The sequence below is a fragment of the Schistocerca cancellata genome, chromosome 5, assembly GCF_023864275.1.
Source record: "Schistocerca cancellata isolate TAMUIC-IGC-003103 chromosome 5, iqSchCanc2.1, whole genome shotgun sequence".
Lineage (NCBI taxonomy): Eukaryota > Metazoa > Arthropoda > Insecta > Orthoptera > Acrididae > Schistocerca > Schistocerca cancellata.
Window position 1 is genome coordinate 426,837,357 of NC_064630.1, and position 19,562 is coordinate 426,856,918.

Here is a 19,562-nt window from a genome sequence, read left to right on the forward strand (position 1 = left end):
TAGGCCTATCGTAGCTTCACTTTTCAGGGTTCCTGTAGGACCTTCACAGCTACCATAGCGGTCCTGGGGCATATACTGTCCCCACTGCACCTCGCTCCTACAGGCAATCCCCTACTTCATGATGTTGCTGTGTCTCCCACGGCTTGGACGAGGCATTGGACTTGTGGGAGAAGGTGGAACCATCACAGGAGGAGATAGAGAAATCAAGGTTGAGATGATATGGTCAAGGTAAGAGAATGGAGGAGAAGATACTCAGGAGGATACACGAGGTGAAACTGGAAGGAAAAAGACCAAGAGGAAGACAGAAAGATAGATGGCTGAAAGGAGTAGAGGAATGCGCCCAGAAGAAAGAAGAAGACTGGACCAAAGTGATGACGGGGAGATGGTGGCAAGACTGAAGACGATGGAGAGGCCTATGTTCCATACAGACCCAGCCAGTGGCTGGAAACTGTCCAAGATGATAATGTTGATGAGAAGATTCAGAGTGTCCTAAAGTTTTGAAAAAGTATTTTTGCAATGAAAACACAGAATTACACACAACTGTTTGGCTTATATTAGTTTCTTAATGAATATTGGGAATATTTTCATCCTAAAAGCAAAGTATTTGGAGAATTCTGATCTTAGTGCCATGAAATCTCATGAAGCTGTACAGTTACTAATCAGTAAAGTTAAGACAGAGAAAGGGATAGATTTTTTTTTATAGTGGTACTCATTAATTGTTGGCCACTGTTCTTGATTCAAATTTGAATTCTATTAGTGAGAACAACTTCATTAAAGTCCATGATTCTTTAAATTTTCACTTAGTTAACAAATGTGATGATAGTTTAAAATGTTGAATCTCACTATGTCTAAAAAGGGAATTAATATTCAATGACAAACATGAAGTTTATAAATGTGTCAAGCTGGATTGTGTGAATGAAGATGAATTATATGAGGAATTTTGCAGTTCTAATGATGCAATTAAATGTGCTCTTTTTAGAGGGTAGTATTAGCCAGAAATGGATAAAAGTTTTAACAACTTTGAAATCAAATAATGTGAATTTTGAAAACTTGAGTAGACTGGTAGGTTATGTCACGAGTATACCAGAAATTAATGCTCACACACAGAGAGTATTTTCTCTTGCGAATAATAAGTGGACAGATGTAAAGAACAGAAGTTTTACAAACCTAATCAAATCTGAACAGCAAGTTGCCATGAATTTTCCGTATTCATGCAGTGAATTCTTCGAATTTGCTAAAAAATTATATAAAACCACTGTCTGAGGCAAAATCTGTTGCAAAATATGTGTAAGTATTTGCAATCTGTAATTAAATAGTTATCTTTTAGGAATATTGCTTCATTTTTGGTGAAATTTCACCGTGCTCTTAATCTCCCTCATTTTTTGTTGGGGATATAAGTATCTCCCTAATTTTCTTTTAAGAAAGTTTGCCACCCTATCCTCTCCTGTTTCAGATGTTCTCAATGTAGCTGACTACAGCACCCTGGGTCTAGATCTTGCCAATGGCCCTTTGTACAGCAGAAATGACGGAGCCTTGTGTTCTGGTCATGTCACCACACCCTGTTTACTATGATGACCATCAAGGTAGCCCCTCTTGTCGAAGCTTTGTGAGCATCAAACAAATCTTCAGTTTTCTTTAACAAGAAGTTTCAATTGTCAGTCTGCACCTCAGGACCATAGCAGGCTTCATACAGAGGGTATGGACAATGTCTCTCTGCACTTTCGTTTTCTTGACAAAGAGACATAATCCGTGACTTCATATGTGGCATTCAACAAGCGACAAAAGATATGATACAACATAAAGTAGCACTTTAGTAACTATTCCAATAAACCCATTTCTCGCACAGCCATACTGAGATGGGGGAAGAAGTTAACTGGCATGCTTGCAATTATGGTGGTAGGGAACTGACATGCTTGCAATTATGGTGGTGAGGAATTGGCATGGGTGTAGCACACAATCTCTATCTTCTGGATGGGCTTGGTTCCTCCATCTTCAAGGCTTCTGTTGTTTTCACCAATGCTGAATCTTCCCCCTGTTCAGCAGCAATGTTATTCTGTGCAGTGATGACTGAGATTTTGTCAACTTGTCCACACTGTTGTGTTTCACCACAGGATTCCTTCGAAGAAAATCAGTGTCAATGCGTTTGTATCTGTTTTTGAATGACACTGTGATGTCACACACCTGAAGCCTCAGTGCCCATCTCGGCAGTCGACCCAACAGATCAAGCTAGTCAGCCAGCACAGAGAGAGAGTTGATTCATAACAATGGCAAATGGTTTGCCAAATAAATACTGCCAGTACTTGTTGGTGGCCAAAACAAATCCCCCAAGATTTTTATTTCTTGGGTGACAAAGAGATATTTTTTCAGATGGAGGTGGAGGCTTGCAGAATAAACACACTTCAACATAGTTGTCATGTGGCTTATGCTTACATAGATTCTTCAAATGTCTTCGTGAAAGGGGTGAGGAGCAGACAATGTTGTCCAGACAGTGAAGACATATACTTCATGAAGATGCTGAAGCAGATTGTCTATCATACACTCAAAAGGGGCTGGAGCGTTACACAGTCCAAACAGTATAACTTTAAACACCCAGAGGCTCACAGTAGTTATGAAGACAGTCATTTCCTAGACAATCTTGTTAACTTCAATTTGCCAGTAACCTTCCTCTAAATCCATTGTTGAGAAATGCTTTCCTCCACTCAAGCAATCTGGGGTGTCATCAATATGCAGCAATGAGAAGACATCTTTTTTGGTGATTTTATTCAGTCATTGGTAGTTGGCAAAGAAACGCCGAGTGCCGTCCTCCTCCTTCACGAGGATCACAGAGATGGAAAAGAGAGCTCTAAAGTTTCAATGTTGGAATCTTGGAGCACCTACTCCACTTCCTCCAAGATTATTCATCAGTCAGCTGACAACATCTATACGAGTGCTGACTTATTAGTGGATAATTCCCAGTGTTTTTCTTGGGCCATTTGGCATATCTTTTCTTCAAACCAGATTCAAAAGCATTTGGAAATTGGTCCAGAACACTCAGCAATGTTGTTTCTCTGTCAAACCCAGTTGGCAGTTTCAACAGCAGCTTCCATCCACATGTGGTCTGTACCGACAGCACCACCACATTTCTTCATCAGTGGTATTAAGCTGCCCTTTCTTGATTGGTTTTAGGTGTCCCTATAAACATACCTTTAGGGATGAGTTGTGGCTGTCCATGAGAATTAGTGATCCAAAGTTCTCCTTGGCCACCTGCAATGCTTACATTCCTTGCTGGCAAATAGACTTTCTTTTACGAGCCTAAGTAGCTTTTTGCAACTGATAAAAGTTTCACAGTTTAACAAATCATCTACATTTACAACAGCGACTTGTCTTGTTGACGACAATGGGATAATGTATTCAACGACAAACAACTGTCCAGAACAATCCCTGTTACATATGCTTATTCGAACTTTTTCGTCAGCCTGGAGCTCTGGTCTATCACAGTCTACTACTGGTTGTGATGGCTACAGGAAGTCCCATCCAAGAACAACATTATGATTACGTTCTCTTCATTGAGTTGTGGTCTGTCATTGATAGTCAGTCTTGCAATACACATTCTCTTTGGCTGGATGTATTTCTCATTTATGGCTTTCACAAAATTCTTTTCGTACTTTGGAACAGTCTTCTTTTAGCTGGTGGTGATAAGCATTTGACATTAAGAAAAGAAAGCCCCTGAGTCTACACGCTCTCAGACAGGTTGGCCATCAATTACGATGTCAATGAGATTTCCACACATCTTTGTGACTATCGTCCATGGAGAATTTTCATCTGTTATGGCCTCACTTCCACAGATAGTCACTTTGATTACGTCTCCTGAATTCTGTGGCTAGATGAATGGGTGGTGTGTCTGCATGGTGACACGGACTGGCTATGGCATCTTGAGGAGCAACTTTTTCCAATGTATGGCTTCGTCCCACAGGTTGACATCTGGCAGTGCAGTAGTTGTCTAACACACTTCACGGAGATGTTGGTTGTACCTGTATTGATCAGATGCTGAGTTATCATTTGATGGCTGTGGCGTAAGTCCAAGTTAGCCCAGTCCATTCTTCCTGATGCATGAAACTGGCAGCACAGATTGGTGCTGAAAATCAGTACACGTCTTCCTCAACATACTTCATTACCTCCTGACATAGGTGGTCAATACTCATGGCTGCTCTCTCTGACTTACTTGATCTGACAGTTTTGTCTACCATAATTTGCTGTATGCCTTCTGTTACCACCTAGTGTATGAGACAGGCAATGAGATGATGGGTTTTCACAACTTTCATAGAGACCACAATCAGGTCTCAGTCAAACTTCTTTCAACCAACTCTTTTTTCTGTTGCATTTTCTCCATGTGCTGGCACCATTTTATGAATTCCATGGTTGTTGCAACATCCTTTACGAGAAAAGTTTCTTCTTCCATCTAACAGGATTTTGTCGGCTGCTGTAATATTCAGATTCACATTGTGGCATAGGGCCATAACATGCTATATGTATGATTGTGTCGTTTACCCATATCACTGGGCCTTGTTTTTCAATTGTTCTTTCGCTGCTGAATGTCACCAAATGTTTTCTTCATTTTGGTCTCAAACTTACAATGACAACTATTTAGTTCCTCTTTGTTGCTCTTGATCCACTGCTGGTCTGTTCTGGCCAAGTAAAAGCACACATTTCAAAAACACATCATATCATAATCCCACATGTTGTATTTGGTGATTCGGTTGAATCCTTTCACCAATTTAATAAGGCCCCGGCAAGCACTGACGGACTTTTATGAGCAGCTGACTAACTGCCATCTTGAACTCCATTAGTCTCCTAAATATAGGGACTTAGGAATGATGTACAGTTTGCATTCTGGTTCTTGTCCATGTAGGCAATAGCTCTTACACTGCCTCATTGGAACCACAGTGACAGAGATTTTTTGAAGTACCTGACATCTCCAGCAAACAATGTCACATTGTAACCACAAACAACTCCAAATCTGAAAGCAATGTCATCTATAAAGGCAACACTTAGCACTGAAAGTACATTTATGATGAACACCCATGTATAGACAGAAAGGAACTGAATTCTTGGGCAGAGAGTACTGCTATTTATATAGACATTGAATATTCCAGCATATGCAAACATAATAAACATAAATTTTGAGAACCTTCCAGAAATGATAAATTCTAAATAACAAATAATTATTGGTAGTTGGGATTGAAATGACGTCTTGCAGCATGCCAGCCAGTGATCCCAACCACTATGGCACACTGCACACAGAACAGCTTAATACACTAAAGAGCCAAAGAAACTGGTACACCTGCCTAATATAGTGTAGGGCCCCTGCAAGCATACAGAAGTGCCACAACATGATGTGGCGTGGACTCGAATAATGTCTGGAGTAGTGCAGGAGGGAACTGACACCATGAATTCTGCAGGGCTGCCCATAAATCCGCAAGGGTACGACGGGGTGGAGATCTCTTCTGATCAGCATGGCATCCAAGATATGCTCAATAATGTTCATGTCTTGGGAGTTTGGTGGCCCGCGGAAGTGTTTAAACTCAGAAAAGTGTTCCAGGAGCCACTGTGTAGCAATTCTGGATGTGTGGGCTGTCGCATTATCCACTGGAATTGCCCAAGTCTGTCAGAATGCACAATGGACATAAATGGATGCAGGTGATCAGACAAGATGCTTACGTACATATCACCTGTCAGAGTCGTATCTAAATGTATCAGGGGTCCCACAGCACTCCAACTGCTCATGCCCCACGCTATTACAGAGCCTCCACCAGCTTCAACAGTCCCCTGCTGACACGCAGGATCCATGAAGTTGTCTCCATACCAGTACACATCCATCTGCTCGATACAATTTGAAACGATACTCGTCCGATCAGGCAACATTTTTCCAGTCATCAACAGTCCAAAGTCAGTGCTGACAGACCCAGGTGAGGCGTAAAGCTTTGTGTCGTGCAGTCATCGAGGATACATGAGTGGGTCTTCCACTCCGAAAGCCCATATCGATGATGTTTTGTTGAATAGTTTGCACGCTGACACATATTGATGGCCCAGCATTGAAATCTGCAGCAATTTGTGGAAGGGTGCACTTCTGTCATGTTGAATGATTCTCTTCAGTTGTCATTCGTCCCATTCTTGAAGGATCTTTTTCCAGCTGCAGCTATGTCTGAGATGTGATGTTGTACCAGATTCCTCATATTTACAGTACACTCATGAATACCTCAGAGATGCTGTGTCCCCTCGCTCATGTGCCGATTAAAACACCATGTTCAAACTCACTTAAATCTTGATAACCCGTCATTGTAGCAGCAGTAACCGATCTAACAACTGCGTCAGAAACTTATTGTCTTATATAGGTGCTGCAAACCACAACGCTGTATTCTGCCTGTTTACATATTTCTGTGTATTTGAATATGCATGCCTATACCAGTTTCTTTGGCACTTCAGTGCAGTTTTGGCAACACATACTATAAAATGTCATCAGCAAATGAAACAAATATTAAGCACTTGCACAAACTGATAAATGGGTTAAATTGCTAATTTATGGTCTCTGATTGAAACAGGCGTTTTAAGGTCAATTAAGTTTGAAAAAAAATTACTTTCACCTACTTAGAAACTGGCCATATAAATTTATTATGTCAACTTTCTATTGTTTCCTGGAGCTACACTGTAAATGAATATACCAAAAATAATATTGGGTAAGAGCAGTTTGTAGTTTGAGAGCAATCTTCTGGAATGCGTGCAGACACACGACACGTGCGCCCCCTCAGCAACAACTTATGCTTGCGAAACACTGTTCCAAATTAAAAAATGAACTTATCTGCCCCTCCCTCAAAACAGATAGAACTTGCATAAATAAAACTACTGAGCCAATGCAATCTTGTATATCCTACCCAATGAAAGTGATCCAACCACCAGCATACAAAAGAAGAAGAAACCTCTGTATTTCTTTCACATCTTGTGACTGCAAGGAAACAAGATGTTTACAACAACTTGTGATGAGAAATCTTAGAAAGAATAAGCGACAATGGATCCGAGCAATTCAGTAAAATCTTAAAACATTTAGGGTCAAGACTGTAGATGCAGAGAACAAAGATAAAATTACCAGAATGAATTTTTCACTCTGCAGCAGAGTGTGTACTGATATGAAACTTCTTGGCATACTGAAACTGTGTGCCAGACCAGGACCCAAACGCAGGGCCTTTGCTTTTCATGGCCACGTGCTGTACCTACTAAGCTACTGAATCATGACTCGCAGTCAGTCATCGCAGCTTTACTTCCACCAGTACCTCATCTCCTACCTTCCAAACTTCACAGAGGTTCGCCAGTGAAACTTGCAAGTATAGCACTCCTTGAAGAAAGGATAGTGTGGAGACATAGCATAGCCACAGCCTGGGTGCATCCTTTCTTCCAGTTAGTCCAACAAAGTGTGCAGGAATCTCCATGAAGACTGGAAGATAGGAGATGAGGTAAAGCTGTGAGGGTGGCTCGTGAGTTGTGCTTGGATAGCTTTGCCATTAGAGCACTTGCCTAAGAAAGGCAGAGGTCCTCAATTCAGTATGGAAAATTTTCTTCTTCTTCTTCTTTTTTTTGCGGGGGGGAGGGGGAGGGGGGAGGAAGAGGGGGGGGGGTCAGATGAACAGCGAACAAAAGAGAAGTAGTTGCTCATTTATTTTGTTTTGAAAACAAGCATCTGTCCTTTTAGCAAGCCAATTAGTCAGGCCCCAGTTCTCAGCTGATACACATCTACAGAGTGGAAAGTTATGTGTTTATCTTTTCCTCTGTTTTCATTCTAGTATATTTCTTAAATCTCATGTGTGTTTTTCTATTTAAGAGTTTAATCTCGCATTTTGTAAGTGTAAATTCATTCAGTCTACAGCACAGTTTTCATTTATTTTCAACAGCCAGCTACGTAGCTCATTAATGCATCAGCATTGCTGACATAGCACGAGGGCAGTAAGTTGCATACGTAGGAGTCTGTCTGCTTTTACAGTTTACATCTTCAGTTAAGAGTTGATAGGATGGGTAGGACGTCTGCATGCTGTGTGCGGATGCAAGAGGAGCTGGCCGTAGTTCCGAACAGCTGAATGCAGTTTTGGCTACAGTCTGTCACCTTCAGGCTGCTGCCGCGATGAGCAGGGATGGTGGAGAATCTGGCACGTCACATGGGACACCTCAGATGTAGCTTGTTTTGCCCATGGGCTCTGCTGCGAAGGTATCTCCTAGTGTACCCAACGCAGTGGATCCACCATCACAGCAGGGTAAGTGGTCAGTGATATGCAACAATGTCGCTCAAGATGGAGAGCCAATGTGAAGACAGGCTGTCTATACTCACCCATTCACTCTGCGCGTGGGCCTGTGGCCACTGATCAGCAGGCACACAGGGGGGAGGGGTTTACTAGTTGCCGGGAGCTCTAACACTAGGTGCATTATGGAGCCCCTTAGCATTCAGGGTTGGAAAGAAAGCCCATGCACTCGGTATGTCCACCAGAGGGCCTCATACGAGTGCAGATATGGATCCGCCTGTGGCTATTGAGCATGCATGGTGCAGTTGTCTGCAAGCTGTGGATCTTGTTGGCGCCAATGACGTCTGTTGCATGGGTTCGGAGACAACCCTCAGTTCATACAGGCAGCTGGCAGGAGGCAAAGGCTGCTGGCCTTGGATGTACAGCACAAACAGAACTCACAATTTTTAGTAATGTTCCCAGAGTTGATCCGAGTCCTTTGGTTTGAAGCCCAATGGAGGGTTTCAACCAAAGGCTTCGTCGACTGTGACAGTCTTGGCTGCAGACTTCTAGATCTGCATTATCGAATGGGGATTTGTAGGACTTTCCTTAATAGGTCAGTAGTGCACTACACAAAGGAAGCAGCTACTCTGGTAGCAGAGTACTTGTGGAGTGCACAGGGGTGTTTTTTTAAGCTAGGTGGTAGTTTGAGGTACTCTGATGAACACTCACCCATAAATACGAATCAAAGGAAGTCAGACCATGTTCAGACTAAATACACTTTCACTATCAAAATTTAATCAGTAAATTTTCTAAGTATTCATAACAAAGTTCTCAAATTTACCGCCCTCCAGGAAAGTTATCGTGCTCAAATTATTCTTGGGACCAAACACTGGCTGAAACCGTAAGTGGAAAGCCCCCGAGATATTTAGTGAATCATAGACTGTATACCGACAAAACGGATCAGATGCCACAGGAGTAGTAGTATTCATTGTAAAGTTGGGCGTGACAGTGAAGATATGTGGTCTTGCATAATAGGTGTAGTTGAATCCAAGTTAATTGTTGAATGTTTTTCCTGGCCACCAATTCTACTGTGACAGTCGTAAAGTCATTCAAAGTAGGTCTAGCCAGTTGCGCATAATACCCAGATGATGCAATACTAGTCGGAGGCGATTTTAACCTACCGAGTATAGACTGAGATGTCCATGGATCCACCGCAGGTGGTACTGACAGACCATTGTGCGAAGTACTTTTGAATGTGTTTCTGAAAACTGTATTGAGCAGCTGGTTCGTCAGCCCACATGAATGGAAATATCACAGGCCTTGTAGCTAAAAATACATTGGGTCCTTATCCACAACAGCAATCATGATTCCACTGTACCAACTACTGTCAGGAAAATTAAAAAATCGGTCAAGAAGGCAGGAGAGTGTTTCTGCTAGAAAGAGCAGATAAGCAGTTGTTAGCATCTCACTTACTTCCAGTCAGATGGATGAAGAGGAATTGCGGGCAAAGTTTAAGCACATTCCAAATCTTAGTCTGGAGAGTTGTGCGCCTAGTATGTGGATCAAGGATGGAAAAGATCCACCATGGATTAATAAAGAAATACGGGAAATACTGAGGAAGCAGAGGTTGTCATACTCTCGGTTCAAAAGAAAATCCACAAATGACAACAAGCAAAGATTAGTAGAAATTAGTGCGTCTGTGAAAAGATCTATGTGTGAAGCATAAAACTACTACCACCTTCATACCTTAGCATACCTGACAGGAAACCTAGGAAAATTATGGTCCCATATAAAATCACAAAGCGGGTCAATAGCTTCTATCCACTTCCTTGTTGACCAGTCGGGTGTGACAATTGAAGATAACAAGAACAAAGAGGAAGTTTTAAATTTCACATTCCAGAAATTGTTCACGCAGGAGAAACATACAAACTTACTGTCATTTGAGCACCAGACTGACTCCCATATGGACTACATAATAACAAGTATCCCTGGTGCAGAGAAACAACTGGAAGATATGAAAGCAAATAAGTCATCAGGTCCAGATGGAATGCCATTTCTGTTTTACAAAGAGTACTCTTACCTAGCATGCATTTATCATGAATCTCTTGCCCAGCGCAAAGTCCCACACAACTGGAAAAAAGTGTATGTGACTTCTATATATAAGAAGAAGTAAAAGATCAGACCCGCAAAATTACAGTCCAATAATCCTAACATTGTCAGAATCCTTGGATATATTCTCAGTTCAAATATAATAAGCTTCTCAGCCTCAAGAAAATTTTTGTCACTCATGTGAAACTCAGCTTGCTCATTTTTCACAAGAAGTACTGTGAAATATGGATGAAGAGCAACAGGCAGATTCCATATTTCTAGATTTCCAGAAAGCACTTGACATGGTGCCCCACTGCAGGCTGTCAAAGAAGGTACGAGCAGATGGAATAGATTCCAGACATGCGAGTGGTTCAAAGACTTTTTAAGTTATGGAACACAGTATATTGTCTTCAACTGCAAGTCTTCATCAGAGACTAGAGTATCGTCTGGGGTGCCCCAGGGAAGTGTGATAGGACCACTGTTGTTCTCTATATACATAAATAGTTTAAAAAGAAAGATGATGAGACTTACCCAACAAAAGCGCTGGCAGGTCGATAGACACACAAATAAACACAAACATACACACAAAACTCAAGCTTTCGCAACAAACTGTTGCCTCATCAGGAAAGAGGGAAGGAGAGGGAAAGACGAAAGGATATGGGTTTTAAGGGAGAGGGTAAGGAGTCATTCCAATCCCGGGAGCGGAAAGACTTACCTTAGGGAGAAAAAAGGACAGGTATACACTCGCACACACACACATATCCATCCATACATACAAGACACAAGCAGACATGTCTGCTTGTGTCTTGTATGTATGGATGGATATGTGTGTGTGTGCGAGTGTATACCTGTCCTTTTTTCTCCCTAAGGTAAGTCTTTCCGCTCCCGGGATTGGAATGACTCCTTACCCTCTCCCTTAAAACCCATATCCTTTCGTCTTTCCCTCTCCTTCCCTCTTTCCTGATGAGGCAACAGTTTGTTGCGAAAGCTTGAGTTTTGTGTGTATGTTTGTGTTTATTTGTGTGTCTATCGACCTGCCAGCGCTTTTGTTGGGTAAGTCTCATCATCTTTCTTTTTAAATATATTTTTCCCACGTGGAATGTTTCCCTCTATTATATACATAAATAGTTTGGTGGACATGGTGGGCAACAATCTGTGGTTGTTTTCTGATTACGCTGCGGTGTATGGTATGATGTCACAGTTGAGTTACTGTAGAAGGATACAAGATGACTTTGATAAAATTTCCAGTTGGTGTGATGAATGGCAGCTAGTTCTCAATGTGGAAAAATTTAAGTTACTGCATATGAGTAGGAAAAACAAATCCATAAAGTAAAGGGTGCAGCGTGGGATCTTCCTTATTAAAAAAAAAATATCATAAATCAGAGAGTATTAGACATCAATTTAACTCTCTTTTTCTTTACAAAGAGTAACATCTAAAGTTTTGTTCCATTAAGTTTTGAAAATGATACCTTGAAGGTGGTCTCCATTCTGTTCAATGCATTTGGAAAGTCAAAATCACAAGTTTCGGTCCACTTTCTCCCATGCTGATGTTAGCAATAGCAACACAAATACTGTTCCATAGCTCAGCCAGGGTCTTCGGACGATTGGTACACACCAAGGATTTGAGATAGCCCCCTAAGAAAAAAATCGCATGGCACTAAATCTGGCAAGCATGCTGGTCACTGGAGATTGTCCCTCAAAAAGATGAGACGATCGGGGAGTGTTCACACAACATGGTCATCGACGTTTGTGCCTTGTGAGCTGTGGGACCATCTTGTTTGAACCAAACATCACCCACATCCATTTCTTCAAGTTCTGGAAGGAAAAAACTACTCAATCATCTAAACATAATGATCAGAAGTGACCATCACTGCCTTATCATTCTCTTCGAAAAACCATGGGCCAATAATACCAACTTTAGATAGTGCACATCAAACAGTCACACGTTCTGCATGCAAGGGCTGCTCATGAAGTTCTCGTGGGTTCATGCCACTTCAATACTACATACCGGGTGATACCAAAAAGTCAGTATAAATTTGAAAACTTAATAAACCACGGAATAATGTAGATAGAGAGGTAGAAATTGACACACATGCTTGGAATGACATGGGGTTTTATTAGAACAAAAAAGGGTATTGCTAGACGCGTGAAAGATCTCTGGCGAGCTTCGTTTGGTGATGATTGTGTGCTCAGCCGCCACTTTCGTTATGCCTGGCCTCCCAGGTCCCCAGACCTCAGTCCGTGGGATTATTGGCTTTGGGGTCACCTGAAGTCGCAAGAGTATTGTGATCGACCGACATCTCTAGGCATGCTGAAAGACAACATCCGACACCAATGCCTCACCATAACTCCGGACATGCTTTACAGTGCTGTTCACAACATTATTCCTCAACTACAGCTATTGTTGAGGAATGATGGTGGGCATATTGAGCATTTCCTGTAAAGAACATCATCTTTGCTTTATCTTACTTTGTTATGCTAATTATTGCTATTCTGATCAGATGAAGCGCCATCTGTCGGACATTTTTCGAACGTTTGTATTTTTTTGGTTCTAATAAAACCCCATGTCATTCCAAGCATGTGTGTCAATTTGTACCTCTCTATCTACATTTTTCCGCGATTTATTCAGTTTTCAAATTTATACTGACTTTTTGATCACCCAGTATGTGCCTCGTCGCTAAAGAACACTAAGGTGTCCTGAGGCAGCTCATCGACCAAGGTTTCACATGCATTTTTTCGTGAAACAAAATCACATGGATCAAGTGTGTGCACCACTGACAGCTTATACAGATCAAATTTCAACTCTTCATGAATAATTTGTCTCAATGTGCATTCAGAAATTGCAAGGGCAGCTGTAAGTGTGTGTGTGCAGATCGCTTGGGGGAATTCAAAATCGACATCCTTACCCTTTCAATGTTTTCAGGCGTTCTGATGGTTCTTGAAGGTCCTGATTTCTTTTTCTGCACACTTCCAGGTGTCTACCCACATAACAATTGATTTACCATGAGGAACATGACCTGCAGGCACGATGTTGAACTGTTTCCTGAATGCACACTGAGTTCTGATGGCCAAAGGTCCATTCAAAAAGTAGGCCACAACAGCGAACGCGCACTCCTCTCTTGCCCACTGCATGATCGCTACTAAACTAATCTTAAAAAACACGTTAAAATCTCGCACTTTTGATTGCACTGAAACCCATGCAACAATGAACAACAGCCACTGTGTGCTGCACATTTCAAATAAGGAAGCTCCTGTGCCGCACCCTGTAGTATGGATAAGGTCACATTAAAGGAAGACATAGAAGCAATTCAGAGGCAGACTGCTATATTTGTTACCGGTGGGTTTGAACAACATGTAGGTGTTACAGAGATGATTTGGGAACTCAAATGGGAATCCATGGAGGGAAGGCAATGTTCTATTCGAGGATCACCATTGAGAAAATTTAGAGAACACATATTTTAGGTCAACTGTCGAACAATCCTGTGATGATGATGATGATGATGTTTGGTTTGTGGGGTGCTCAACTGCGTGGTTATCAGCGCCCGTACAATTACCCAATCTTTGCTCAGTCCAATTTCGTCACTTTCCTGGATGATGATGAAATGATGAGGACAACACAAACACCCAGTCATCTCGAGGCAGGTGAAAATCCCTGACCCCGCCAGGAATCGAACCTGGGACCCCATGCTCGGGAAGCGAGAACGCTACCGCGAGACCACGAGCGGCGGACTCGAACAATCCTACTGCAGCCAACGTACACTGTGTGAAAGGATCATGAAGATAAGATACGAGAAATAGGGGCTCATGTGGAGCCATACAGACAGTTGTTTTCCCTTGCTTTATTTGCGAATGGAACAGGAAAGGAAATAATTAGTAGTAATACCCTACACTACGTCATACGGTGGCTTGCAAAGTATCTATGTACATGCAGATGTAGGTCAAGCATAGTGACTAGTGCAGGTTGACAGAACAAGGGCTATGTTCCCTGTGCTATCAACAAAAATTTGTATTGGAAAACTGTCTTTGACCAAAACCACTTGCACAGTTAAAAATACATGACACAGGAGCTTCAAGTTTTGCACTATGCCATTTTTACCAAATACTGTGATATGGATAACACAGCAACATTTTAGAAAAGATGGAGATACATTGTCAAATACCTGGCAGCAAATGTGGTCCCTTTGGGCCAGGTCTTGGTGTATATTCGAGATAAAGAAGATGCTGCTTCATAACTGGTTGGCAGCTCTGCAAGGAGTATTGGCTACGTTTGGAGATAAGGCATTGGAGTCCTGTTTTGATTAAACTAGGGTGAAATTCTGTATGCAAAGACTTCAGCAAAACCTTAAGTGTATTGGAAGAGGGTCTGGTTGTCACAGCAAACTGGTGACCAAACCAATGTCCATCTCTTGTTGGATAACATCACTCTACTGAATGCATCCCTGTCCTTGCACACATTTAGTGGGAATATCTGCAGCTTAAAAGTTTATTTTCTAGAGATATTATCACTATATAGCACTATTTACATGCCTATAAGGCTGGTGTATTGAGCATTAAGCCAAAGCTACTGCAACTCCATATAGGTTTTATACATCTTTTGTTTGCATGTTACTTATATACATACCATTTCGTACTAAAATTAATTCTTCCATTATTGTGCAACTCTGAATCACAATTCTGCTCAGATAAACATACTATCCTATTATCAGTTACAAATTTATGTTAAACAAAGTACAGCTATGTATGCCAATATTAAGAAAAATGCTTCATACAAGATGCAGAACACTTCACTGATCTCTCAGTGCAACACCCTCGTCAATGGCATCCCTCCTCTCCTCTCCTTTCCCCTCCCTCTCATCTCATCTCCTCTCCTCTGTCAACATCACTTAGACCTGTCCCTCTGTCACTATTCTTAATATCTATCCTGAACCTGTAAAATTGATAGTCAAACATCTTTCCAAAATCTATTCAGAAACATTTGGGTTTTTACAACTGTGTGTCAACACATTTTCTCCTTAATGGTATTTGAAGTTAATAACACAGAATGAATTAAGACATATTGTGGAATTCACAACCAGAATACAAGAAGTATATACCAGTTTGCCACTAGACGTCAGGCTGGAAATGTAAAAGCTCCAAATGTTGAGAAATAAAGTATAAATATACCTTCAAATGTATCAAAAGGAAATTCATTTGAGAAAACTACAAATTACAAACAGAAAATGACTGGCCAGTAATTACATTATGAAAGTGAAATTCAAGTACAGTCAATATACACATTTAGGAGTGAAAAACTAATCCTAGTTTTCAAAACTATTAGTGTCTTCCTGATTTTCCTACCATCCTACTGTACATCAGCACTCACCACCACTAACTTACCACTCTATCTGAACACGCCAGTAGATTTCTTTCCATTTACCCCTTTCCCGCATTCACTCAACTTCTGTCAACATTTATTTTGGTGGTCACTTACACCATCTCCTACCTCCCTGCGTAAGTGACATTCATTTGACATCTTTTCTTTATCTCCTGTGCTGTTGATCCCCCCACTCCCCATCCCACATTCTGTGTGTGTGTGTGTGTGTGTGTGTGTGTGTGTGTGTGTGTGTGTGTGTAGGGCATGCACATATGCACATGTACACAGAACAGCTTCATTTCCTATCTGCCCAAAACTTCCAGAAACATTCTCCTGTGAATACAACTAACTATGGGAGGAGAAGCAACCCCCCCCCCCCCCCCGCCCCCCACGTCAACATATAACTGTTGTTCCACACAAAAATTGGAATAGAATTCCAGAAATACCTACCAACAAAAATCCATTCCTCACACTTCCTACAAATTCAACATAATTAAAAACTTCAACAATATAAGTTTTAAAAAATCTAACACTTATAGCAACAATTATAGCTTCTGTTTCCTCTACTTACAGCTTTAGGGTAATCTTCCCTATACAATCTCGTTCCATAGAAGTACCAGTATGCTGAATGGTTTTCATCATGACCAAGGGGCTCAACCCTTAAACTATCTGATTCCAAGTTCTGAAAAGAGATTTTAACATTAGTTTCATTTTATTCAAACATAGGGTTCTGTGACTTTTGTCAGCCACGGACCCAACAACAGTCAGTTAAATCCAGAGTTAAATATACATAAAGTCATGACCGCATATGGCATGCACTAGGAAGATTCTAATTCCATATCGTGTAGAGGGAATGCAATTAAGTGAATAACAAGGCACTGCACACTGCATAGCTACACAGTGTTTGCAGTACTTCAGACTGACATTAGAATGCCCTAGACACTGTTTAAGAGATGCAGTAGCAATATCCTTGCACTGACAAGTCCAGAAGTAGATCAATATTTCCTACAGCCTCTACACAAAGTTTATCAACCCTCTTCTCTCAAATACATAAATAGCCACAAACCAGTACATAGAATTCAAAAGAAGCACTATTACTTTTTTATGTTATGCAACACCTATAGGACAGAAAAGTGCAATTGCTCCTTTTATATTTATAGATTCATGTATTGCTTACAGATGTAGTTAATATCTTCTTACTTTTTACTACTAAAACTACTGCTGCTGCCAAGACTTTCACAACTGTGCTTTGCAAAATGTTTTATATCTGTGAAAAACTGAAGGAATATACTCCCACACATTTGCAACACCTCACAAACCTGGCATACACTTATCATTGATCTCATCATGAACATGGTTCATAAATTTCTATACGTAGTGCTTCACTTGCTTACTTGTATACAGGGTGAAGATAAAATGCCGCACCCAGGTGTCGACTTACAATTCCTCATCCAGGTTCAAGATAAAAAGTTTATCTATCAAAATCAGATTGAGTGCATTTTGAAAACACTTGTACAAAAATGAGAAGCTGTCAACAATGACACATCGTGCAATACATCAGAACATACATAGGAACATGTATTACCTCCTACTACCATAACAACCATTGTAGCTCACTGAGTAGACTGCTGGGGCATCAAACCAACGTACACCATGGGGCTACGGTTCGAATCATTGCAAGCCTGCTTTTTAATTTTTTTAGATGTCAGTTCCCTAGTTCTCATCATTTACAAGCAGGACATTATTTTGTCATATGACACACAGCCCATCACATAACAATGGGATCCATTAAACTGCATGCATGTGTGTATTAACTGAACAGCGCACAACCATAACTTTTCATGTCAAGTTCATGTGTGTCAGCTTCCCCATGTAGAACACAAATGATGAATATGTCGATATTCTTTTGATGCTGGGTGCATCAGATAACCAAGCTGATGCTCATGCTGCTGCTGCTCGTGCATATGCTGCAGGGTACCCTCAAAGGCACCATCACAATAAGAATGTTTTTTGTCGCCTGGAGCTATGCCTTTGGGAAACCAGTAATCTTCATCCACAAGTAATGGACTGAGATTGTCCAAGGACTAGGCGTACTCCACTAACAAAGGATGTGATTCTTGAAACCAGTTAACCAATCACCTCAGCAAAATGCCCTTGATATTGCAAGACAGTAGCAGACACCTCAAAGATTGGTTGCTGAAGTGTCGCACAATGAAGAACTGCATTACATGTTAACTCAACACCTGGAGCCAAATGACTGCATTTGACAAGTATAGTTTTGTGAATGGCTTTTGCGCCAAGTGGAGGATAATGACCATTTTATAGATAATGTGATATGGAATGATGAATCCAGATTCACTCGGGAAGGTATTTTCAACCTCCACAACACACTTTATTTGTCGGAACACAACCCACATGTAACCCATGGTTGTGGCATGATGGTGCATTGCCACAAGCATTCCCAGGAAAATGGATTGGTCATTGAGGTCCAACGTTCTGGATCTTAATCCAATAGGTTTTTATCTGTGGGGACACTTATAGAAAAAAGTTTATAGTACAGGGTGATTCAAAAAGAATACCACAACTTTAGGAATTTAAAACTCTGCAACGACAAAAGGCAGAGCTAAGCACTATCTGTCGGCGAATTAAGGGAGCTATAAAGTTTCATTTAGTTGTACATTTGTTCGCTTGAGGCGCTGTTGACTAGGCGTCAGCGTCAGTTGATGCTAAGATGGCGACCGCTCAACAGAAAGGTCATCATTCCCATAGACTTAAACCTAATGTCTGTATATGGGGCACTGAGAATCCGCGGGAAACAACTCAGTATGAACGTGACTCGCCTAAGGTGAACGTTTTCTGTGCCATTTCAGCCAATAAAGTTTTTGGTCCCTTTTTCTTCGAAGGTGCTACTGTAACTGGACTACAGTATCTGGAGATGTTAGAGAATTGGCTGTTCCCTCAGCTCGAACAAGAAACACAACAATTCATATTTCAGCAGGATGGAGCGCCACCACATTGGCACTTATCTGTCCGTAACTACCTGAACGTCAACTACCCAAGGCGATGGATCGGTCGCCAGGCAGCCCGTGACAGAGCACTTCATCACTGGCCTCCAAGAAGCCCTGATCTTACCCCCTGCGATTTTTTCTTATGGGGGTATGTTAAGGATATGGTGTTTCGGCCACCTCTCCCAGCCACCATTGATGATTTGAAACGAGAAATAAAAGCAGCTATCCAAACTGTTACGCCTGATATGCTACAGAGAGTGTGGAACGAGTTGGAGTATCGGGTTGATATTGCTCGAGTGTCTGGAGGGGGCCATATTGAACATCTCTGAACTTGTTTTTGAGTGAAAAAAAAAACCTTTTTAAATACTCTTTGTAATGATGTATAACAGAAGGTTATATTATGTTTCTTTCATTAAATACATACACTCCTGGAAATGGAAAAAAGAACACATTGACACCGGTGTGTCAGACCCACCATACTTGCTCCGGACACTGCGAGAGGGCTGTACAAGCAATGATCACACGCACGGCACAGCGGACACACCAGGAACCACGGTGTTGGCCGTCGAATGGCGCTAGCTGCGCAGCATTTGTGCACCGCCGCCGTCAGTGTCAGCCAGTTTGCCGTGGCATACGGAGCTCCATCACAGTCTTTAACACTGGTAGCATGCCGCGACAGCGTGGACGTGAACCGTATGTGCAGTTGACGGACTTTGAGCGAGGGCGTATAGTGGGCATGCGGGAGGCCGGGTGGACGTACCGCCGAATTGCTCAACACGTGGGGCGTGAGGTCTCCACAGTACATCAATGTTGTCGCCAGTGGGCGGCGGAAGGTGCACGTGCCCGTCAACCTGGCACCGGACCGCAGCG

General features: G+C 41.7%; 1 protein-coding gene across 1 annotated transcript in view; it reads right to left on the bottom strand.

Moving 5' to 3' along the window:
• The window catches only part of LOC126188280 (mucin-12), a 303,407-nt gene that overhangs the window by 211,385 nt on the left and 72,460 nt on the right, over positions 1 to 19,562 (bottom strand). Inside the window, exon 5 of the mRNA XM_049929864.1 lies at positions 16,256 to 16,366. Coding sequence (XP_049785821.1) covers positions 16,256 to 16,366 — 111 coding nt within the window. The remainder of the gene's footprint in view (positions 1 to 16,255; positions 16,367 to 19,562) is intronic.